This window comes from Schistocerca americana, chromosome 10 (genome assembly GCF_021461395.2).
Source record: "Schistocerca americana isolate TAMUIC-IGC-003095 chromosome 10, iqSchAmer2.1, whole genome shotgun sequence".
Classification (NCBI taxonomy): domain Eukaryota; kingdom Metazoa; phylum Arthropoda; class Insecta; order Orthoptera; family Acrididae; genus Schistocerca; species Schistocerca americana.
In genome coordinates, this window is record NC_060128.1 from 166,454,607 (window position 1) to 166,480,279 (window position 25,673).

Below are 25,673 nucleotides of genomic sequence, written 5' to 3' on the forward strand. Positions count from 1 at the left end.
CCGCTGGAATGCACAATGGACATGAATGCATGCAGGTAATCAGACAGGATGATTTCGTGCATGTCACCTGTCACAGTCGTATCTAGACGTATCAGGTGTCCCATTCACTCCAACTGCATACGCCCCACACCATTACAGAGCCTCCACCAGCTTGAATAGTCTCCTGGTGACATGAAGGGTCGACGGTTGCCCTCACTCCCGTACGTGTCCACCCCCTCGATACAATTTCAAACGAGACTCGTCCGACCAGGCAAAATGCTTCCAGACATCTACAGTACAGTGTCGGTGTTGATGGGCCCAGGCGAGGAGTAAAGCTTTGTGTCGTGCACTCATCGCCGGCCGCGGCGGTCTAGCGGTTCTAGGCGCGCAGTCCGGAACCGCGCTGCTGCTACGGTCGCAGGTTCGAATCCTGCCTCGGGCATGGATGTGTGTGTTGTCCTTAGGTTAGATAGGTTTAAGTAGTTCTAAGTTCTAGGGGACTGATGACCACAGATGTTAAGTCCCATAGTGCTCAGAGCCATTTGAACCATTTTTTTCGTGCACTCATCAAGGGTACACGAGTGTCTCCAGCTATGAATGCCCATTGAATGGCTTGCACGCTGACACTTATTGACACAATATTCGCTTATTCCCAAGAATAAGCAGCTTTCAGTCAGTTAATACGCGGCAGAAATCAAACCTGCATTTGGATCGGACTTCCTTAACACTTGTGCAGAAAGGTGTGCAGTATACTTCTGCATCTATTTTCAATAAGCTACCACTGGAATTCAAAAATCTTGACAGTAAACCACGCGCTTTCAAATCGAAACTGAAGAGTTTCCTCATGGGTCACTCCTTCTATTCCGTCGAGGAGTTTCTTAAAAAAGTAAGCTGATTCTTGTACTGTTGACTGCATTTACTTAAACTTATAGATTGACTTTTTTCGGGTTCATAAACATTTTATTTTCATCTGTTATTACATTTGTGTTGTAATTTCATGTACTGACACCTTACATGACCTTGGAGGCTTGCTCCTCACTTTGGTCCTACGAAATTTTACGTGTAAATAAAAAATAAAAAAAAATCAATTCTGAGCCATCAACAAGTGTCACTGTGTGAACCATGCAAAAAAAAAAACATCATTGATACAGGCTTTCGGAGCTGAAGGCCCACTCGTGTACTCTTGATGACTCCACGACACAAAGATTTACGCCTCGCCTGGGCCCGTCCGAAAAATTTTTTTGGTAATTTGTGGTAACGTCTTACAGGACCAAACTGCTGAGGTCATTGGCCCCTAAGCTTACACACTACTTACTCTAATTTAGACTGACTTACGCTAAGGACGACAACACACACCCATACACGAGTGAGGACTCGAACCTCCGATGGGGGAAGCCGCGCTGACTGTGACAAGGCGCCAGCGACCGCTCGGCTACCCCGTACGGCTTCGTCAACTCCGACATTGGACTGTTGATGACTGGGAACATGTCGCCTGGTCGGACGAGTCCCGTTTCAAATAGTATCGAGCGGATGGACGTGTATGGGTATCGAGACAACCTCATGATCCATGGACCCTGCATTTCAGCAGAAAAGTTCAAGCTGGCGGAGGCTCTGTAATGGTGTGGGGCGTTTGTACTTGGAGTGATATGGGAGCCCTGATACGTCTCGTACGACTCCGTCAGGTGACACGTACGTAAGCATCCTGTTTGATCATCTGCATCCATCCATGTACATTGCGCATTTCGGCTGACTTGGGTAATTTCAGCAAGACAATTAAATCTTGATAAACTGTCAGTGTAGTAGCAGTAACCGATCTACCAACTGTGCCAGATACTTGCTGTCTTGGACCTTGGCGACTGCTGCGCCGTATTCTGCCTGTCTACATATCTCTGTATTTCAACACGCATGACGCCCGGGTTCTCGGGTTCGATTCCCGGCGGGGTCAGGGATTTTCTCTGCCTCGTGATGGCTGGGTGTTGTGTGCTGTCCTTAGGTTAGTTAGGTTTAAGTAATTCTAGGGGACTGATGACCATAGATGTTAAGTCCCATAGTGCTCAGAGCCATTTGAACCATTTTGAACACGCATGTCTATACCACCTTCTTTGGCGCTTCAGTGTAGTATATCACCAAACTGGTCCACAGATCTGGAGAAAATGCTCACAACTATAGAGGACTCTATACTCCTCAAAGGCATTTGTAATGCTGCCATTGCGATAAAATTGGCACATAACATATTAAACTCTGAAGAAGATTAAGAAAATAATATTTTTGAAAAATCTATTTTTTGGACCCAAACGCATTACATGCTCGCTAAATGAAATGCACTACGCGTTTCAGTGGGTTTCCACCCATATCCCAGTGGCAGCCCGTCATTGGCTACCGCTAGTATCTGCCTCTCTCATGTGAGAACGTCAATTCCGGGAGCTGCCGCGTCATCCCAGAGAACGCTTGCCCCGCCACTGCCGTGTGTGCCGCATTCTAGTGAGAACCGGCCTTAAAGCATAACGATGTTTACAATGAATGAGGTCAGGGGCAGCTCGTAAGCACACATCACCTCTTATCTCACAGATAACAAGGTTGCGGACCCATGTCCGCTGAAACGTTCGTGCTTCTATTGCCGGATACTTCCATCCGTATCACTTTCCGCTATTAATTATGTAACCCTCCGTAAGTGTAGTGTGACAATGAACAAAAACACGCGCAGCCACACACCTACGGAAGCCGAGTACTTGTAGAAACCTTAATGACGTCGTCAGCAAGACACTGGCGAACAGCAGGCTCAAAGGTTAGGCGAGAGTCAACACCGAGCACGGAGGACCACGCAAACCACCAAGCGGCTGTCTCCGACTGACAGCCATCAAATGGTTCAAATGGCTCTGAGCACTATGGGACTTAACATCTGAGGTCATCAGCCCCCTAGAACTTACAACTACTTAAACATAAGTAACCTAAGGACATCACACACATCCATGCCCGAGGCAGGATTCGAACCTGCGACCGTAGCAGCAGCGTGGTTCCGGACTGAAGGGCCTAGAACCGCTCGGCCACAGCGGCCGGCTGACAGCCATCCCATAGCGTGGCTGCTCTACGTCTCCATAACCCATGAGTCGAAATCATTTATTTAATTTAATTTATTTCTCTACTTAACCTGGTAAGGCTTGTGTCATCTCACATCTAGCGAGGTATTCTACATGTAAATTTAAATAAAAATCAATTGCCGTATCTACGGAAGATCATTACCTGAGAACGGCTTTGACTGATTTGGTTTATTTTTGTTGTTGTTTTCATTAGTGTCAGGACGAGTTTTGTATGAAGGAGAATTTCTGGAAATACAACGGGTATGGTGGAAATTAACATTAATTGCAACACGTATAAAATATCATCATTTAAGAATGGCTCAACGAATTTGACTGAGTTTTGTCTTTGTTGTGTTTGTAATTATCAGGACAAGGTTCGTGTGAAAGAAAATTATTGGAAAATTCACCGGAAAAATCAGTGACGAAAAACCGATTGTGAAAGAACATCACCTGAGAACGGCTTAAACGATTTGGTTGTTTTCTTCAGATATTAATTTTTTTTATGTTCGTAACTGTAGGTGGTAATTGCGCTTTTGATGTGAAAAAGGCAACAACAAAATTTAAATTAAATTTGACATTTCTGCTGTCACATGTTATAACAAAAAAACTCAGTTTGACAGATTTTATTTATATAATGTTGTACCAAATATAATCACCCGATTTGGCGCGTCCATATTTCTGAAACTGATAAACATCTACAATGAATTTGGATTTTTCATGAATGGGAAACTCAAAAACGTTTTCATAGGTGTTCAATATGCCCCTCCCGATGTCTCAGTTCATTCACTGTTGATGGTAACACAGTCTTATTAACCCCCACAATAAATAATCACGTACAGTCAGGTCCGGTGACCTTGGAGGCCAGTAATGTAAGGCTGAATCATTTGGTCCTGTGCGACCGATATATCGTTCAGTAATCCTTCGATTTAAAAATTCCCGCACTTCCAGATGCCAGTGTGGAGGTGCCCCATCCTGTTGGTAAATGAAGTCATTCGAATCAGTCTCTAACTGTGGGAAAAGGAAATTCTCAAGCATATCGAGATATGTGCTTCCTGTGATAGCTTTCTCAAAAAACCTTGGCCACATACCTTTTCCCGTGAATCTGCACTAAACACATTAAATTTTGGAGAGTCCCTCTCATGTTGTTCAATTTCATGTCATTCTTCTGTACCCACATTCTCACAGTACGACGGTTCACCTTTCCATTTAAATGGAATGTTGCCGCATCGCTAAACACGAAGCGTGGATGGAAACTGTCATCTTCCACGTTGCCAAGGACGAAATTACGGAACCCCACACGTTATTTGCCACACTTTACAGTTGCTGAATTTTGTATTATTTCATGTGTAAACGTCAACGCAGCACACGCTAAACGGACATCGGAGACATGTTGAGCTGTCGAGCTGCACGGCGAACGGATTTCTGCGGGCTCCTTGTGAAACTATGCCGGATGCATTCGCGTCTGTGTCAGACACTCGAGGACGGCCCGGCGATTTGCCTTCACACAAACAACCTGTTTCTCGTAACTGTTCATGCCATCTAATGCTCTGTGCTGTAGGAGGATCCACACCATACTCAGTACGAAAGTTACGCTGCACAGTTATTACTGAAATGCACTGCGCAAAATGTGGAACACAAAACGCTTTCTGTTGTCCCGACACCATTTTCACTAGAACTGAAGTGGGTCCACACTGCTGCTACCTCGTGGCAACTGTGTAAATCTCGAGAGTTTGCTCTTTCCAACAATACGTTGTTCCCGCACCTATCTCAAATAACATAATAGTTATGATTGTTTTGAAATCGGATGATTGTTTTTGATACACCCTGCGTAACATATAGGGTGAACATTAATAAAACCGACAAATTGCAGAGACGGACTCCTGAATGGAAATGGTGAAAAGAGCTCGTATGAACATGTGTCTGCAAATGGACCTGCATGCAACGACAATAAATCGTCCCGGAAAACAATACAGAGCTGCATCGCATCCATGTGACAACAGATGTTCATCATGGCGTCCCAGCATTGACACGCTGTAGAAAGGTCTGCACATCAGGAACTGGTACAGCATACACAACGCTGTCCATATGCTCCTAGAGGTAAAAATACAGGCTGTTTAAGTCCGATGATCTAGCGGACCACCCTAAGTGCCTTCGCGTTCTATACAACATTCAGGGAAGACGTCCTGTCGGCGAACTGTAATGCTGAAGTGGGGCGGTGCTCCGTCATCCAGAAACCACAACCCGTCGTACTGCCAAAGGAACATTCTCAAGCAGCCCAGGCAAGTAATCTACAGGTAGTACACGTACGTTCCTCCGTCGAGGCATTGTGGAATAACAACTTGATCAAGTATGTGGTCGCCAAGAACCCTGACCACACACTGATGCTGAAACGATGCTGATGAGACGTCTCAACCACTGACCGAGGACTGTCTGTATCCCACAGATGACGATATGACGATTATGCACACTGATGATGCCAATTCTCGTGAAGCTTGTGTGGTGTCACCGCCAGACACCACACTTGCTAGGTGGTAGCCTTGAAATCGGCCGCGGTCCGTTAGTATACGTCGGACCCGCGTGTCGCCACTGTCAGTGATTGCAGACCGAGCGCCGCCACACGGCAGGTCTAGTCTACAGAGACTCCCTACCACTCGCCCCAGTTGTACAGCCGACTGTGCTAGCGATGGTTCACTGTATACATACGCTCTCATTTGCAGAGACGGCAGTTTAGCATAGCCTTCAGCTACGTCATTTGCTACGACCTAGCAAGGCGCGATATTTAGTTACTATGTCTTCTGAACAGATAATATTGTGACTCATGTGCCGTCAAAAGCGACGTTCATCATTAATGGATTAAAGTTAAGTATCAAACTAATTACGTCCGCTTTCTGAATTTCTTTGTCATGTTCCAGACCTCACGTCAGTATAGTCCTTCCCTCCTCACGTCAGCCTGCGCGAGCTAAAACGCGTGCATTTCGGTTTCCTCTAGTAACACGCTGTTGGCGCTTCAGCCAGCACAACAGGTTGCTTTATCGATGAAGAGGACTGATGACATATCTCATAAATGTGATGATCTGGTGCAAGAAACATCGACATAATCTTTCCCATGGGGGGAATCCTTGCACTCTTTGCAGGTGACAGGGATAGTAGCGATTGTCATCCAAGATACACATAATCGTACTTTGACCTACAACGTGTTAGAGGGCTACTTCCCTGTACTAGGGTTCATCTCAATATTCTGTAGAACCTGGTCCTCCAAACCTGGTGTATGCACCGAGTGCTGCCTCCCTGCACGTTCGTCTGTCTGAAAGGACCCATGATCACACAAATGCCCAAAAAGGGTTTGAAATGTTGTGTGATGTGGTTGGTGTCTGTGAATGTACTTGTTTAGGTACAGCCGCGCTACCTCTCGACCTTTCCCATCTGCTTGGTCTTTCACAAACACCATCTGCGCAGACGGCCGGAGTGTCCGAGCGGTTCTAGGCGCTTCAGTCTGGAACCGCGCGACCGCTACGGCCGCAGGTTTGAATCCTGCCTCGGGCGTGGATGTGTGTCGTCCTTAGGTTAGTTAGGTTTAAGTAGTTCTAAGTTCTAGGGGACTGATGACCTCAGCTGTTAAGTCCCATAGTGCTCAAAGCCATTTGAACCAATCCTTGACCGATTTGACGCTCTAATGAACGTTTGGAAGGACAAAGACTATATACAGGGTGAGTCATAAATGAGGAAATCTACGTGGAGGACCGCATGCTGCTATGCGTAACACGTGACGCACCGTTGTTAATTTCGTTCTCCTCGGTGTACTGTGTACGTAAAACAGAAACACCCGTTAACCATTGAACGAGAGAGCGAGGAGCCTCACGATCATGACATGTCGTTCACCCATAGATACAACACATGACACACCAATGAGCTGTTGTGAATCTGCCAACTTTTGAAAGATGCGAGAAAGAACAAATCCCATCGTAATGTGTGTGAAATTGTATCAGAACTTGTGAATCACACGTTGCCAGCGGTAAGTGAGTGTACAGTCGCATGTTAGGGAATGTGTGTCATGTGAGCGGAAAGAGTGGTCAACGGCGGCGTGCATGACGTGTTTACAGCACCTCTGCGCTGCTCACTCCGCCCGATACTCGCCGTGTCGACAGCTGCTAACGGCCGCCTGGCAGTGTTACCACAGTACCGGGGCAAGCTTCACGAACGAGGAACACGCCGCCATCCACCTTACCTACGGGCTTGCAGATGGAAGAGCTGACGTTGCAAGGCAACTGTATCACGAGAGGTTTCCTAGTCGGCGCCTTCCATCCGCAAAAACGTTTTACTCTGTGGACAGGCGCTTGAGGGAGTGTAGCACCTCCAGGAATTAGTGGTCGTAGCCGACCGTCGACTTGCAGTGCGGGTGACGAAGAAAAAGTGTTACAAACTGTTGCGGAGAACCGAACACTAAGCACCAGGTCTCTCGCCACTGCGGCAGGAATGTCACAACCTACTGTTATGCGAGTACTCCATAGAAACCATTACCATCCCTTTCGCATGCAGAAGGTACAGGCATTATTGCCAGAAGACTACCAGAGGAGGCTTTATCCTACGGCGTCAGACCCACGACCAGCATTTTTCACGTAAAGTACTGTTCACCGACGAAACCTATTTCACGAAGGACGGTATAGTGAATTCGCATAATTGGCAAGAGTGGGCGGAAGAAAACCTCCCAAAAAATATGTGTGAAATCTTATGGGACTTAACTGCTAAGGTCATCAGTCTCTAAGCTTAGACACTACTTAACTTAAATTATCCTAAGGACAAACACACACACCCATGCCCGAGGGAGGACTCAAACCTCCGCCAGGACCGGAGCAAACCCTCCACAGCACAGTGATACGAGGGTACCAACAACGATGCAGTGTCAATATCTGGTGTGGCTGATACGGCGCGAGCCGCTATCCTGTGATGATGTTTAGAGCGCGCGCTATAATCGATTATAGCTCGCTGTTCTGGTGCGGGTGGCGCTTCGATGGTGATTTGCTATTACGTCGCTGGCGTGTGTTTGCGGTGGCCGGCGGAAAGCCAGAGGGCAGTCGGTTTCCGGGGATTGCACGGAACGTGAAGTTCGATCTGCCTGACCTGCTAGTGACTAGCGCTAAGGTTGTTGTGCCTCGCAATATGAGCAGAGTGGTCTGGGGCGGAGGCGACTCGCCGCTGTGCTGGCCATGCGGTGGTGATTAATTGGAGTCGGCGTAGTTGTTCTGCCTGCCTGTCTCATGTGGAGGTGCGGTGGGGTCCTGTGATACTCTGGCCCGGAGACAACTAGTTGCTGAATTTTGGAGTCGTCTGCCAGGTTAGGGTGTCGGCTCCGTTGGCTCGTCAGATTTTCCCATGGAAGCTCCAGCAGCGGTTTTCATTCTGATGTGGGACGCGTTGTTGGAAGTTTTTGCTGTGTGTGTGTGTGGCACGTTACGATATTTGCAGGTACTAATTTATTTGCTCAAGTGGAGTATCTTTTGGTTATACCGCTGAGTGGGTCGTTGCCCACCCGGTCTGCTCAGCGTTACCTTTGGTGGTGCCTGTTTGTTCCTTTTTGAAGGAATTCACGTACGTGGTTCCTGTTACCTGCCCGGAGTTGCGTTCATGTATGGTATATTTGGCATTTGATGTTTTACGTAAAGTCTGCCTAAGAAAGGCGGTTTTGGGCAGTATAGGCATAGTGAATTACTGCTGCTTGGTATATGTGGTCCTCTGGGACCTGAACAACACGATCTCGTCAATTTGGTTTGTGTAACAGCATTTAGTGGTATCTTCTGTATTTTTATCTCGCTGTGTTATTATTAACTTGGTGGAATAGACGCGTTTGGTGTCGTTAAGGCACTTCTAAGACTGTGGTTTGACTATTCATGTGCGCTTGGCTTTTATTGTTTTGTTTTAAGAAGCGGGAATAGTTTATTAAGATTGGTGTGTGTTGGCTTGCGGCACTTGTTAAGAGCGCCCGAGTTAACAGCGCTGTGGCTATAATGTGCTGTCGGGATTTTATACTGTTTGAATTTTATCTTGTGTTAATATTACCTGTCGTGTGTTACAGAACATAACCAAGGTGCGTAAGTGATGGGAGTTGTGGGAAGCATGCCGGTGAGCTCTCAGCGGTTTATTTCGGGGACCGTTTGTAGTGGGAAGGCTCCGAAGTGTTGAGAGCTCGCTCGTCTGTGATTGCGTTGGAAGTTGCCCTTGCCTATCGGTTGTATCAAATTATTATTTTGTTATTATACTTATTGGTTCTGTGTTGTGCTTCTTTGATTTTATGGTGCCAAGTGCCGTTATCATTCTCAAAGTTTTTTTATATAAATGATTTTAAATTGTAATGCCAAGTTAACTTATTATTGGATCTTGGTCTGTGGAGTAAAATCTTTTAAAGCACCATTGTAATTTGTTCATGCAGAAGAAATTTCTCATACTTTATGGTGCCAAGTTGCCATTATTATTATTTTTTAAGTTTATTACTGCTCTTAATGTTTTCCGATTTTCTGGTGCCAAGTATCATTATCATTCTTAAAGGTTTCTGTAAATGATCTTAAGATGTATTGCTAAGTTAACTTATTATTGGATTTTGTCTCTTGTGTAAACTCTAAAAGCACTATTGTAAAAGGTTCTTTGATTTTATGGGGGCAAGCCGCCATTATTATTTTTTAAAGCTCATTCTTTTAATCACTTGTTAAGTTCTGTAAGTTATATGAATTTGTTGCTATTGAAAAGAGTTCAGTATTGGCAATTTAATAAATTGTGTACAAAGTTTGCTGTTTGTATATTATTGTGTGGAAATCCTTGGATAGTTGTCCTATAAGAACACACATTCCAGTGGTATTATGGATCACCATCTCATAGGGCCACATGTGCTACCACAAAGGCTTGCAGGAGAGTGGTACCTGCGTTTCCTGGATGCTACATTACCGGAATTTTTGGAAGACGTTAGTTTGGCCTCTCTTATGAACATGCCTGATGGTGCCCCCGCTCACTTCAGTGGCACAGTGCGACGTCACCCGGAGAATGCCTTCCCTTCGAAATGGATCGGTCGTGGAGGCCGTGTAACATGGCCAGAAGATCGCCAGACCTGAATCCACTGGCTTTCTTTTTGTGGGGCCACCTGAAATCTGTGATTTATGAAGGAGAGGTTGTCGATGTCAACACCCTTCAACGCAGAATACAACATGCCTGTGATATTACGCAGAGAGATACAGACATGTTGGATCGTGTTTAGCAATCCTTCCTGCGAACAGTTCAACTTTGCTTCACACATCGTGGCCGTCATTTCGAACAGTACTTATCAACCGGCACTGCAGCTTCTGGTCATGTGTTTATATGCTAGTTACGATTTCTACAGCTGTATTGTATTCGTCTGTATTAACTGCCACATACCTGTGCAGTTGTATTTTGTATTGTGCATTTATGTACTCGTTTCTTAAAACTAAGTCTGGGACACAAAAAGCAAATTATAAAACATGCATGTGAGTAGTACAGCCCCTCCTCACGTTCCTTTCCCTATGCCAACTAGCCACGATACATAATACAGGCCAGCGTAACCGGCACGAGAGGAATGTGGGCGCTGCCATTATTCGTAGTTTCACGCAGACCGTCGCTTGACGCCGTATGTCTCGCCTTCTCGTGAGCGGCTAGACTACCTGCAACACTCGCATGTTGTGCCCTGTTGCCGATCTGTCCCGTTGGCCAATGTCGGCGCACAGTAACACCCAAAAGTCCACTTCATACACTACTGGCCATTAAAATTGCTACACCAACAAGAAACGCAGATGATAAATCGGTATTCATTGGACAAATATATTATACTAGAACTGACATGTGATTACATTTTCACGCAATTTGGGTGCATAGATCCTGAGAAATCAGTACCCAGAACAACCACCCCTTGCCGTAATAACGGCCTTGATACGCCCGGGCATTGAGTCAAACAGAGCTTGGATGACGCGTACAGGTACAGCTGCCCATGCAGCTTCGACACTATACCACAGTTCATCAAGACTAGTGACTGGCGTATTGTGACGAGCAAGTTGCTCCGCCACGATTGATCACACGTTTTCAATTGGTGAGAGATCTGGAGAATGTGCTGGCCAGGGCAGCAGTTGAACATTTTCTGTATCCAGAAGGGCCCGTACAGGTCCTGCAACATGCGGTCGTGCATTATCCTGTTGAAATGTAGGGTTTCGCAGGGATCGAATGAAGGGTAGAGCCACGGGTCGTAACACATCTGAAATGTAACGTCCACTGTTCAAAGTGCCGTCAATGAGAACAAGAGGTGACCGAGATGTGTAACCAATGGTACCCCATACCATCACGCTGGGTGATACGCCAGTATGGCGATGACGAATACACGCTTCCAATGTGCGTTCACCGCGATGTCGCCAAACACGGATGCGACCATCATGATGCTGTAAACAGAACCTGGATTCATCCGAAAAAATGACGTTTTGCCATTCGTGCACCCAGGTTCGTCATTGAGTAGTACACCATCGCAGGCGCTCCTGTCTGTGATGCAGCGTCAAGGGTAACCGCAGCCATGGTCTCCGAGCTGATAGTCCGTGCTGCTGCAAACGTCGTCGAACTGTTCGTGCAGATGGTTGTTGTCTTGCAAACGTCCCCATCTGTTGACTCAGGGATCGAGACGTGGCTGCACGACCCGTTACAGCCATGCGGATAAGATGCCTGTCATCTCTCGACTGCTAGTGATACGAGGCCGTTGGGATCCAGCACGGCGTTCCGTATGATCCTCCTGGACTCACCGATTCCATATTCTGCTAACAGTCATTGAATCTCGACCAACGCGAGCAGCAATGTCGCGATACGATAAACCGCAATCGCGATAAGCTACAATCCGACCTTTATCAAAGTCAGAAACGTGATGGTACGCATTTCTCCTCCTTACACGAGGCATCACAACAACGTTTCACCAGGCAACGCCGACCAACTGACGTTTATGTATGAGATATCGGTTGGAAACTTTCCTTATGTCAGCACGTTGTAGGTGTCGCCACCGGCGCCAACCTAGTGTGAATGGTCTGAAAAGCTAATCATTTGGATATCACAGCATCTTCTTCCTGTCGGTTAAATTTCGCGTCTGTAGCACGTCATCTCCGTGGTGTAGCAATTTCAATGGCCAGTGTGTACAAGGGAACTGTAGTTACCACGAATCCCGAAAAGTTCTTGACCGATTTACTTCAAACTTTTACTCGACACTCTAATGAAAATTAATTGTAAATTGTCATAGAGAGGGGGGGGGGGGGGGTGTGAAGGCGGGTGGATGGGGCAAAAAATTTAGGATGTATACGCAAATCTCAAACACGTTTAGCACTGCCAGGTTCGCTAGTATTTTACGTTACAAATATACTGTCCTGTCACATTAATGTGGCGACCCTAACAAGCCAGATAACCCCTTTCCGGAGTGCAGACCGCTGCAAGAAGTGCAGGACGAGGGTCAGGTAGGTTGTGGAAGGCACCAACAAGGATGTGGAGCCACGCCGACTTCAGCACCATGCCTTGCTGCGTTAGATTTCTCTGTGAGGATCCGTGATGCGAACAGCCTGATACAGGTGGTCTCACAGAATGGGCTTAAATCCGGGGAGGTTGGTGGCCGGGGGAGTACAGTAAACTCACTCTTAAAACCACGCAGGTACACTGCAAGCTGTGTGACATGTTGCATTGCCCAGCCGTAGATGCTGTCGTGCTGAAGAAAAATAACTGCGTGTAGCGATGGACGTGGTGTGGAAGGACAGATACGTTCTTGTGCTGGCCCACAGGGCTTTCCAGAATGACGATATCATCCAGGTAATGTGACGGAAATATTTCCCAGACCGTAATGATCCTTCAGCATTGGCGGCCGAAGACTTCCGGCATAAGAAGTCAGCCTCATTCTACCAACGCCCTTGTCAAAGAGGGCGGAGGAGCGGATAGAGGTTCAGGGCACTCTCTTGTCCTAGGGGTGGTAAATTTCCCCTAAAGGCAGAAGAATCAGCAATGATCAACGACATGAGGATGCATAAGGCAATGGAAACCACTGCATTAAAGACACGTAACGTGTATCCACAGGACATGTGGCCTGTTATTGAAGAAGTGTCATGATGATCTCTCCATTGGCAAAGGATTCCGGAATAGTCCCCATTCGGATCTCCGGGAGGGGACTGCCATGGGGGAGGTTACCATGAGAAAAAGATTGAATAATCAACGAAAGGATAGCGTTCTACGAGTCGGGGCGTGGAATGTCAGAAGCTTGAACGTGGTAGGGAAACTAGAAAATCTGAAAAGGGAAATGCAAAGGCTCAATCTAGATATAGTAGGGGTCAGTGAAGTGAAGTGGAAGGAAGACAAGGATTTCTGGTCAGATGAGTATCGGGTAATATCAACAGCAGCAGAAAATGGTATAACAGGTGTAGGATTCGTTATGTATAGGAAGGTAGGGCAGAGGGTGTGTTACTGTGAACAGTTCAGTGACCGGGTTGTTCTAATCAGAATCGACAGCAGACCAACACCGACAACGATAGTTCAGGTATACATGCCGACGTCGCAAGCTGAAGATGAACAGGTAGAGAAAGTGTATGAGGATATTGAAAGGGTAATGCAGTATGTAAAGGGGGACGAAAATCTAATAGTCATGGGCGACTGGAATGCAGTTGTAGGGGAAGGAGTAGAAGAAAAGGTTACAGGAGAATATGGGCTTGGGACGAGGAATGAAAGAGGAGAAAGACTAATTGAGTTCTGTAACAAGTTTCAGCTAGTAATAGCGAATACCGTGTTCAAGAATCACAAGAGGAGGAGGTATACTTGGAAAAGGCCGGGAGATACGGGAAGATTTCAATTAGATTACATCATGGTCAGACAGAGATTCCGAAATCAGATACTGGATTGTAAGGCGTACCCAGGAGCAGATATAGACTCAGATCACAATATAGTAGTGATGAAGAGTAGGCTGAAGTTCAAGACATTAGTCAGAAAGAATCAATACGCAAAGAAGTGGGATACGGAAGTACTAAGGAATGACGAGATACGTTTGAAGTTCTCTAACGCTATAGATACAGCAATACGGAATAGCGCAGTAGGCAGTACAGTTGAAGAGGAATGGACATCTCTAAAAAGGGTCATCACCGAAGTTGGGAAGAAAAACATAGGTACAAAGAAGGTAGCTGCGAAGAAACCATGGGTAACAGAAGAAATACTTCAGTTGATTGATGAAAGGAGGAAGTACAAACATGTTCCGGGAAAATCAGGAATACAGAAATACAAGTCGCTGAGGAATGAAATAAATAGGAAGTGCAGGGAAGCTAAGACGAAATGGCTGCAGGAAAAATGTGAAGACATCGAAAAAGATATGATTGTCGGAAGGACAGACTCAGCATACAGGAAAGTCAAAACAACCTTTGGTGACATTAAAAGCAACGGTGTTAACATTACGAGTGCAACGGGAATTCCACTATTAAATGCAGAGGAAAGAGCAGATAGGTGGAAAGAATACATTGAAAGCCTCTATGAGAGTGAAGATTTGTCTGATGTGATAGAAGAAGAAACAGGAGTCGATTTAGAAGAGATAGGGGATCCAGTACTAGAATCGGAATTTAAAAGAGCTTTGGAGGACTTACGGTCAAATAAGGCAGAAGGGATAGATAACATTCCATCAGAATTTCTAAAATCATTGGCAGAAGTGGCAACAAAACGACTATTCGCGTTGGTGTGTAGAATATATGAGTCTGGCGACACACCATCTGACTTTCGGAAAAGCATCATCCACACAATTCCGAAGACGGCAAGAGCTGACAAGTGCGAGAATTATCGCACAATCAGCTTAACAGCTCATGCATCGAAGCTGCTTACAAGAATAATATACAGAAGAATGGAAAAGAAAATTGAGAATGCGCTAGGTGACGATCAGTTTGGCTTTAGGAAAAGTAAAGGGACGAGAGAGGCAATTCTGACGTTACGGCTAATAATGGAAGCAAGGCTAAAGAAAAATCAAGACACTTTCATAGAATTTGTCGAACTGGAAAAAGCGTTCGACAATATAAAATGGTGCAAGCTGTTCGAGATTCTGAAAAAAGTAGGGGTAAGCTATAGGGAGAGACGGGTCATATACAATATGTACAACAACCAAGAGGGAATAATAAGAGTGGACGATCAAGAACGAAGTGCTCGTATTAATCTGTAATCTGTACATTGAGGAAGCAATGACGGAAATAAAAGAAAGGTTCAGGAGTGGAATTTAATACAAGGTGAAAGGATATCAATGATACGATTCGCTGATGACATTGCTATCCTGAGTGAAAGTGAAGAAGAATTAAATGATCTGTTGGACGGAATGAACAGTCTAATGAGTACCCAGTATGGTTTGAGAGTAAATCGGAGAAAGACGAAGGTATTGAGAAGTAGTAGAAATGAGAACAGCGAGAAACTTAACATCAGGATTGATGGTCACGAAGTCAATGAAGTTAAGGAATTCTGCTACCTAGGCAGTAAAATAACCAATGACGGACGGAGCAAGGAGGACATCAAAAGCAGACTCGCTATGGCAAAAAAGGCATTTCTGGCCAAGAGAAGTCTACTAATATCAAATACCGGCCTTAATTTGAGGAAGAAATTTCTGAGGATGTACGTCTGGAGTACAGCATTGTATGGTAGTGAAACATGGAGTGGGAAAACTGGAACAGAAGAGAATCGAAGCATTTGAGATGTGGTGGTATAGACGAATGTTGAAAATTAGGTGGATTGATAAGGTATGGAACGAGGAGATTCTACGCAGAATCGGAGAGGAAAGGAATATGTGGAAAACACTGATAAGGAGAAGGAACAGGATGATAGGACATCTGCTAAGACATGTGGGAGCTGTAGAGGGCAAAAACTGTAGAGGAAGACAGAGATTGGAATACGTCAAGCAAATAATTGAGGACGTAGGTTGCAAGTGCTACTCTGAGATGAAGAGGTTAACACAGGAAAGGAATTCGTGGCGGGCCGCATCAAACCAGTCAGTACACTGATGACAAAAAAAAATAAAAATGATCCCTCCTATGGCCTGAATCTTTCTGATGACTGTTGCAGGGTGTTCCATTTCGAAGTTTCACGCAGTACACGCCAATGGTCAACTGTCTGACGGAGCGTCCATCTGGAGAGGCCACCTGCCGCCACTCGGTGGACGACGTCCATTTGCGATACTGGCGAACAAATTCCAGCCTTCGTCGCCGATGCAACTGCGGGTGTATGAGCCAGGCGTCTGCTGCGGAGGCCCACACGTCTGCTGAAGGGTCGTTGACAGCAACACTGGTGGAAGCCCCATGGTTCACTTGGATGGGCAGTTGTGCAACAGTTGCAAGTCTTTTCACCCATACATTTCTCCAGGGCCGCCATTCGCCCCTGTCACCTATGGCCTGTGGTGCACCACAGTTGCCTCCGGGCCGGTTTTGGATGGCGCCATTTTGCCATACACAGTATATTTCATGCACGGCGGCATGGGAACAATTTACCCACTTAGCCGTTTCGGAAATGCTTCCACCCTTGGACCAAAAGCCAATGACCATGGACCTTTGGGCTTCAGATAAATCGCTCCATTCCCGCATTACGATAACGACTGTACTGTTTCCTGCATTCCCCAGCAGCTTTATATACGTTCCATTATAAGTGCTGCCACCTGCTTTTTTGTGAGTTGTTATTGCACTTTATGTCCAACATGGCAGATGTGAAAATTACCGAACTATCAGTTTAATAAGCCACGGCTGCAATATACTAACACGAATTCTTTACAGACGAATGGAAAAACTGGTAGAAGCCGACCTCGGGGAAGATCAGTTTGGATTCCGTAGAAATGTTGAAACACGTGAGGCGAGACTGACCCTACGACTTATCTTAGAAAATAAATTAAGGCAAACCTACGTATCTAGCATTTGTAGACATAGAGAAAGCTTTTGACAATGTTGACTGGAATATTCTCTTTCGAATTCTGAAGGTGGCAGGGGTAAAATACAGAGAGCGAAAGGCTATTTACAATTTGTACAGAAACCAGATGTCAGTTATAAGAGTCGAGGGACATGAAACGGAAGCAGTGGTTGGGAAAGTTCAAATGGCTCTGAGCACTATGCGACTTAACTTCTGAGGTCATCAGTCGCCTAGAACTTAGAACTAATTAAACCTAACTAACCTAAGGACATCACACACATCCATGCCCGAGGCAGGATTCGAACCTGCGACCGTAGCGGTCACGCGGTTCCAGACTGAAGCGCCTTTAACCGCCCGGCCACACCGGCCGGCCGGTTGGGAAGGGAGTGAGACAGGGTTGTAGCCTCTCCCCGATGTTATTCAATCTGTATATTGAGCAAGCAGTAAAGGAAACAAAGGAAAAGTTCGGAGTAGGTATTAAAATCCATGGATAAGAAATAAAAACTTTGAGGTTCGCCGATGACATTGTAATTCTGTCAGAGACAGCAAAGGACCTCGAAAAGCAGCTGAACGGAATGGACAGTGTCTTGAAACGAGGATATTTGATGAACATCAACAAAAGCAAAACTAGGATAATAGAATGTAGTCGAATTAGGTCGGGTGATGCTGCGGGATGAGATTAGGAAATGAGACGCTTAAAGTAGTAAATGAGTTTTGCTATTTGGGGAGCAAAATAACTGATGATGGTTGAAGTAGAGAGGATATGAAATGTAGACTGACAATGGCAAGGAAAGCGTTTCTGAAGAAGAGAAATTTGTTAACATCGAGTATAGATTTAAGTGTCAGGAAGTCAGTTCTGAAAGTATTTGTATGGAGTGTAGCCATGTATGGAAGTGATACGTGGACGATAAATAGTTTAGACAAGAAGAGAATAGAAGCTTTCGAAATGTGGTGCTACAGAAGGATGCTGAAGATTTTATGTATAAAATGATGCATTATTGAAGGTCATGACAAGGTTCAATAAAGGTCAAATAAGCAAATATGTTTTTACATCTTGTAGGTGTTGACTCTGAATAAAGGAGGGATACAACAAATACAATGTTAGACACAAATTGGAAGGGGCATAAGGGGTCAAGTATATTACCAATAACCATGATATTAAGCATCGAAGGTTGATTTTTCTTCCATGGAAACCGTTATCTGCGGCGTTGGATTTGGAAAGAGCGAAGAGAGGTTTGAATTTATAGTTTTAATTACAGTGTTTACAGGTGAAAATAAATACATCGCAATGTATAAATGTTATTTTGACATTTGCAAGACATAAATAAAAAGCAGGTCATCGATTTACAAGTCGTTGAGTGTCTGATGGCCTCTCATTCCTCGGGATGCCCCTTCCAGTTTGTATCTAGCATTGTATTTTGCTGTATCGCTCCTCTATGCAGAGTTAATCTCTATTTGTTTATTTGATTTTCATTGAGCCTTTCCATGACGTTAAATAAGTCTCATTTTATACGTAAAATTTGCCGCTCTTTTCAAATATTAAATATTAGGGTTCACATTCAAATAACTTTGAAGATCACTTTAAAGGTGACGACCATTAACAGCAATGCGTGACCCTCCTTGCCACCTACAACTTTTACTTAAAACATTTAGCTGTATCTCATCTCTGTCCCGAGTTATTCTTCATTATATATACACTCCTGGAAATGGAAAAAAGAACACATTGACACCGGTGTGTCAGACCCACCATACTTGCTCCGGACACTGCGAGAGGGCTGTACAAGCAATGATCACACGCACGGCACAGCGGACACACCAGGAACCGCGGTGTTGGCCGTCGAATGGCGCTAGCTGCGCAGCATTTGTGCACCGCCGCCGTCAGTGTCAGCCAGTTTGCCGTGGCATACGGAGCTCCATCGCAGTCTTTAACACTGGTAGCATGCCGCGACAGCGTGGACGTGAACCGTATGTGCAGTTGACGGACTTTGAGCGAGGGCGTATAGTGGGCATGCGGGAGGCCGGGTGGACGTACCGCCGAATTGCTCAACACGTGGGGCGTGAGGTCTCCACAGTACATCGATGTTGTCGCCAGTGGTCGGCGGAAGGTGCACGTGCCCGTCGACCTGGAACCGGACAGCAGCGACGCACGGATGCACGCCAAGACCGTAGGATCCTACGCAGTGCCGTAGGGGACCGCACCGCCACTTTCCAGCAAATTAGGGACACTGTTGCTCCTGGGGTATCGGCGAGGACCATTCGCAACCGTCTCCATGAAGCTGGGCTACGGTCCCGCACACCGTTAGGCCGTCTTCCGCTCACGCCCCAACATCGTGCAGCCCGCCTCCAGTGGTGTCGCGACAGGCGTGAATGGAGGGACGAATGGAGACGTGTCGTCTTCAGCGATGAGAGTCGCTTCTGCCTTGGTGCCAATGATGGTCGTATGCGTGTTTGGCGCCGTGCAGGTGAGCGCCACAATCAGGACTGCATACGACCGAGGCACACAGGGCCAACACCCGGCATCATGGTGTGGGGAGCGATCTCCTACACTGGCCGTACACCACTGGTGATCGTCGAGGGGACACTGAATAGTGCACGGTACATCCAAACCGTCATCGAACCCGTCGTTCTACCATTCCTAGACCGGCAAGGGAACTTGCTGTTCCAACAGGACAATGCACGTCCGCATGTATCCCGTGCCACCCAACGTGCTCTAGAAGGTGTAAGTCAACTACCCTGGCCAGCAAGATCTCCGGATCTGTCCCCCATTGAGCATGTTTGGGACTGGATGAAGCGGCGTCTCACGCGGTCTGCACGTCCAGCACGAACACTGGTCCAACTGAGGGGCCAGGTGGAAATGGCATGGCAAGCCGTTCCACAGGACTACATCCAGCATCTCTACGATCGTCTCCATGGGAGAATAGCAGCCTGCATTGCTGCGAAAGGTGGATATACACTGTACTAGTGCCGACATTGTGCATGCTCTGTTGCCTGTGTCTATGTGCCTGTGGTTCTGTCAGTGTGATCATGTGATGTATCTGACCCCAGGAATGTGTCAATAAAGTTTCCCCTTCCTGGGACAATGAATTCACGGTGTTCTTATTTCAATTTCCAGGAATATATATATACAGGGTGATTCAAAAATGCATGTAAATATTTCAAGGGTGTATTTGTGAGGTAAATATAAGACAAAAATGTTCTATACAATTTTTTCCATACTTGGCTTATTACAGAGTTATGAACAAAACAGGATAATACATTCAATACAACGTAAGGTATTTAATTCCCAGAGTTCACAGTTTAATTACAGTGCATTTGGACTAACAACGCAAACTGATAAATAAACGTGACGTAACAAACTGAAACAATTCCTCGCGAACACTGTATTAATTTAGGTCCTGTTGATTGAACTACAGCAATGCACAATAACTAAGGAAAATTGAAGCATTTTACAGACTGTACTGTACTGTACTGTATTTGCACAAATCTTAATGCAATGCATGTTCAAAATGCTGTCCCTGAACTTGCAGACAGACCCGTGCTCGTCGCATCAATGATCTCTGCACATTACACAGTCCGTTCAACTCTCCACGAATAATTTCACAACCACCTTCAATTCTTTGTTGTAGCACTTCTCTGTTCGGTACTGCAGAAGAATACACCAATGTCTTTAGTCGGCCCCATAAATAAAAGTCTAAAGGGTTCAGGTCAGGTGATCTGGCTGGCCAAGCAATTGGTCCTCCGCGACCTATCCATCGATGTGGATACGCAGAATTGAGGTACGCCCTTACGTTGCGGCTGTAATGGGCGGGAGCACCATCGTGCATAAACCACATGGTGGCTCGTGTTGCAAGAGGGACATCCTGTAACAATCCAGGCAATTCTCCCTCCAAAAATTCGCAGTACGCGTGCCCATTCAGCCTTGGAGGCAGAACATGAGGTCCGAGTAAGTAATTCCCCACAATACCACACCAAATGTTTATGGAGAATTGATGTTGATATCCACGCACAATTCTCGCGCCAGGATTCTCGACAGCCCACTGGTGCATATTATGCGAATTGATTACACCCGCACGAGTAAACATGGCCTCATCTGTGAATAATATCCGCCGAATGAACATTGGATCATTCAAATGACGCTCTTGTAACCACTGGCAGAATTGCTGACGGCGAGGATAGTCTTCAGGTGTCAATTCGTGCACTTTTTGCAGGTGAAATGGATGCAACTGTTGTCTCCGAAGCAGCCGCCATACAGTAGATTGTGGAAGTCGTACAGCTGCACTAATTTGTCTCGTACTGATAGATGGATCTTGGTCTACCAGGTCCAAAACATGTTCCTCGACGTTCACTGCATGCTCAAGTGGTCGACCTGAATGTGGCCCAGGACGAATGCCATACTCCCGCATACGTCTGTCCACAGATACAAACGTCTGATGACTTGGTAACCGTCTTCCTGGAAACAGCTCACTGTACCTTCGTCTTGCTGCAAGTGCATTTCCATCTGCTGCACCATACACAAGGTGCATATCAGCATACTCACTGTTTGAGTACATCATGTGCACGAAACCTTTAGCCTTCCGACGATGAATGAACGACAGGACGTACTTTTCCGTTACCAACAACATCAGCGTCATCTTCCGTACAGTAGGAGTAAACATCACGTGCAAACAAAAACAAACACTATTCATGCAGTTTCGAATCAACTGTTGGGAGATACGTATGTGAATTACGTACCAGAATATGGCATCCTGCTGCTTGCACTGCCGTCGTTTTGATACGGACATGACTTTCGTATTTAACGATAACTGTGGAATTAAACGTTTATGGAAAAACATTTATAGAACATTTTTGTCTTATATTTACCTCACAAATACACCCTTAAAATATTTACATGCATTTTTGAATCACCCTGTATACGATGTACAACCTGTCACATGATACCTAATTGTGTTTGTAGATCACGGCAAAATATGTAGATGAGTTCTTGTAAGGTGCGAAATTATAGCCACCTTACAATATTTGTGTAGTTCTTTAAGAGGGCCCGGCCGGAGTGGCCGTGCGGTTCTAGGCGCTTCAGTTTGGAACCGCGTGACCGCTACGGTCGCAGGTTCGAATCCTGCCTCGGGCTTGGATGTGTGTGATGTCCTTAGGTTAGTTAGGTTTAAGTAGTTCTAAGTTCTAGGGGACTGATGACCTCAGATGTTAAGTCCCATAGTGCTCAGAGCCATTTGAACCATTTTGAATCTTTAAGGAGGGGTAGGACGTCAAATGGGCCGACTTGGAGCAGGAGAGGCATCACAGGACATTTTAATTTCCAGTGTCTATACTTTTACTAATAAATTTATAAAACTTTGTCAGCATCACCAGGAAGGATTCAGGATTCACACTCATTACAGTGGAAGTTCGAAAACTTAACGAAATAGTTTTTTTTCCATTTGAAATTTTCATCATTATTTTACTTACTAACGGCTGAATTTGTTGCTATAGGTACAATTTTCTTCATAAATTGCAGAGATTCTTCAATGAATTTGCACAGCATACATACCATACTTACAGGTGTATGAAACTCTAGAATTTATTTAATTTATGAAAAAACGAATGTTCTGTTGAATTTTAAACTTCATGTTTAGAAAAAACACAAATTTTGTAGTTAATTACCTCAATTTTTATCACAGTTTTTCATAGATTTGGAACATTCTAGAGTTTCATATACCTTTAAGTATGGTTTGTATGTTCTGCAAAATTCATCGAACCATCTCTCTTACTTATGAAGAAAAGTATACCTATAGCAACAAATGCTGCCATCAGTAAGTGAAAAAAAATGATGAAATTTTACATGTAAAAAAATTACTTCGTTATGTTTTCGAACTTCCACTGCTATGAGTGTGAATTCTGAATCCTTCCTGGTGATGCTGACAAAGTTTTATGAATTTATTTGTAAAAGTATAGTCAGTGGAAATTAAAATGTCCTGTGGTGCCTCTCCTGCTCCATGTCGGCCCGTTGGATGTCATACCCCCCTTAAGGAATCTGCTAGTATTTTGTAAATTGCATCGTCTAAATGTTGATTAGAACTGCTATTTATAAAACAATGGTAATTTAAAGGCAGTTAGTCACATCTGTTATCTATAGCACCACTGAAAAGAGATCCGAAAGACACTTCTATCAAGCCGTCATAAGTAATTGTTTAAACAATATTCAACGACATATTTGTTGTCATTTAATGTGAGCGCTCTCGCTCAAAACTGCTGGCTTATTTGCTTAAGATCAAACCTTATTTATATTTATTGCGAATGGTCTGAGTCTGAGCGAATGTTTACAACGTTTATTCTATTTAAATGGGATTGTAATATATTAGTCTAGAGGGAAAAGTGATCAAGTTGAGTCAAATCATGTCTCTATACCACAAGGTGGGGACGGCCTTCAGCCAATGGAGAAGCAGACATCGGCAGAACACTGCTGGAGTCAAGTGGAGAGTGGGACTTTTGGAGTGAAGAGTGCAGGGCAGCGATTCTGGACACTTTCACTTTTGTTCTTGAAGAAGGCACATCTTCCTCTGGTAATACGTGCGAGTCAGTCATATAGGTGATTGATTCCTGGTAGTGGTTCATCTCTCGAGAAGTCTCCTACCGCTACACTACTTCAACTAAAATACTTCACCTCTTAATAGGTCTAAATAGCTCCTGTGTAGAAATTTTCCGACAGCATTACGGAATTAAGAGTAGGCTTTCACGGCCAGTATTATCTTCACTTAAAACTTCCGGGCTGATAGGCAGTGGTCGATGTATAAAACTCTCCCCTGACAGCGGGAGACATCCTCCGAGGTAAACCGGCGAACTGTGAAGAAGACTCGAGGAAGGGCTGATTATATAGGCCGTACAGAGGGCGCCACTGTCGATCACGTGGCATCGGCTATGAGACTGTCTCTGGTAATGCCAACATTCTCGATTGAAAGTAATCGATCGTCACGCTTGCGGTGCAATGCTGACATCCAAATTTTATCCAGTTTAACACCATCGTCTTTCCTGTTAAAATTACTACGCTGTTTATCAATCTCTATAGCCTGTCTATACATACGTGCATAATAATGCGACGTTTTAGATATGACGCTCGTCTCGCTGAATTTTTTTTCATGATCACCTTCCTGGTAAACATGTTCCGCGGCCGATTTATCCGTGTGACCAAGGCGGTAATTCCTCTTATGTTGAACATGGCGGGTGTTCACACTTCTCTTTGTGATACTGAAATAAACCTGTCCACAGCTACAAGGAATTTCATATATACCCGGTGTAGCCAAAGGCTGTCGTGCATCTTTTGCCGATATTAAATATTCTTTTATTTTCCCGGTGGGTCTGAAAATAGTTTCCACCCCATACTTGCTTAAAATTTTCCCAATGCGATCTGTGACCTTACTAATGAACGGAAGAAAAACCTTGCCCTTGGGCGACTGTTGTACGTCGTTGCTCCTGATTCTCTGCATAGAGCGAAGTGCTCGATCTATATCCTTGCTAGAATAGCCATTCTTCACGAAAGTTGGCCGTAGATGTTCAATCTCACCTGTTAAATAAACAGGTTCACAAATTATGTAGGCCTTGTCTACCAAAGTTTTCATTACACCTCTCCTCCAGAAGGATCCGACTATGAAGATTTTAAGAATGACCAGTCGACTGGTGAAAGCATCTTCATTCGCCCCGATGATAAGAAACTGCTTTGTAAAGCAGAAGCGTACACACCTGGACTTTATGGTTACCCAAAGTGCATAAAACCTGAGGTTCCGTTTAGGGCAACTGTCAGTGCTATAGGCGGACCATCACACGAGTTAGCTAGACACCTTGCCTCATTGCTGCAACCTTATATTGGTGGGACGGACATTCATATTTAAAATTCTGTTCATTTCATTGAGAAGTTAAAGGAAATGACCGTGGACGCGAATGATATCCTCGTCAGTTTTGATATTGTGTCGTTATTTACTCAGGGGAGAGTTTTATACATCGACCACGGCCTATCAGCCCGGAAGTTTTAAGTGAAAACTTTGAATTAGTTTGTGCTGACAAACATTTCGTTAATGTGTGCTCGAAATGAGCTTATTTTTTCGTTCATCTTCAACGACTATTCAGCTTGTAGATTCAGCTACCGTTCTCGTAATGCTCTCACTGCAACTGTACTCATTTAACAAGATTATTTCTATGTATCGTATTTAGCTATCGTTGGACCTCTTTCCGTTTATTTGAGATGTATTTTCTCGAATAAACATTTTTCGACATAATTCTCTGTCGTCTACATCAATTACAGATGTTAGAATAGAACTCATTTTCTAATTATTCAGTTATCTTTTATTTATTATGTCTGTTTATTTCTTTAACTCGCAATTCTAGCCTATGCATAAGCTATTTGGCTGCAGGATCACAGCTACTTTAGCTCCTGTGCATGAAAGCACACGTGTGCCGCTCGACGCTACGTCATTAACAAGCTATACCCTTTTAAACAGAGCCATGCATAGCCCAGTTACGAAAGGTATGAGCAGCATTAGGTAAAGTCGCAACTTGTTTGCTGGTATGGGATTCTGGCAAGAGGAGCTACATCTCAGCAGAAAACCGTCGGGGAACGGCGCACTGGGGACGCGCCTCCCTAGACTAAAAAATGCAAAGATTTCCTACCAGACACATGTCCATTACGCTCTATAAAACAACCACGAAGTTGTGGCAGATAAACGAACA

General features: G+C 45.0%; 1 protein-coding gene across 1 annotated transcript in view; it reads right to left on the reverse strand.

Moving 5' to 3' along the window:
* Positions 1 to 21,364, reverse strand: part of LOC124552333 (synaptic vesicle glycoprotein 2A-like) — a 104,465-nt gene extending 83,101 nt beyond the window's left edge. Inside the window, exon 1 of the mRNA XM_047126604.1 lies at positions 21,256 to 21,364. Within this exon, the coding sequence (XP_046982560.1) occupies positions 21,256 to 21,364 (109 nt within the window). The remainder of the gene's footprint in view (positions 1 to 21,255) is intronic.
* Positions 21,365 to 25,673: the final 4,309 nt, after the last annotated feature.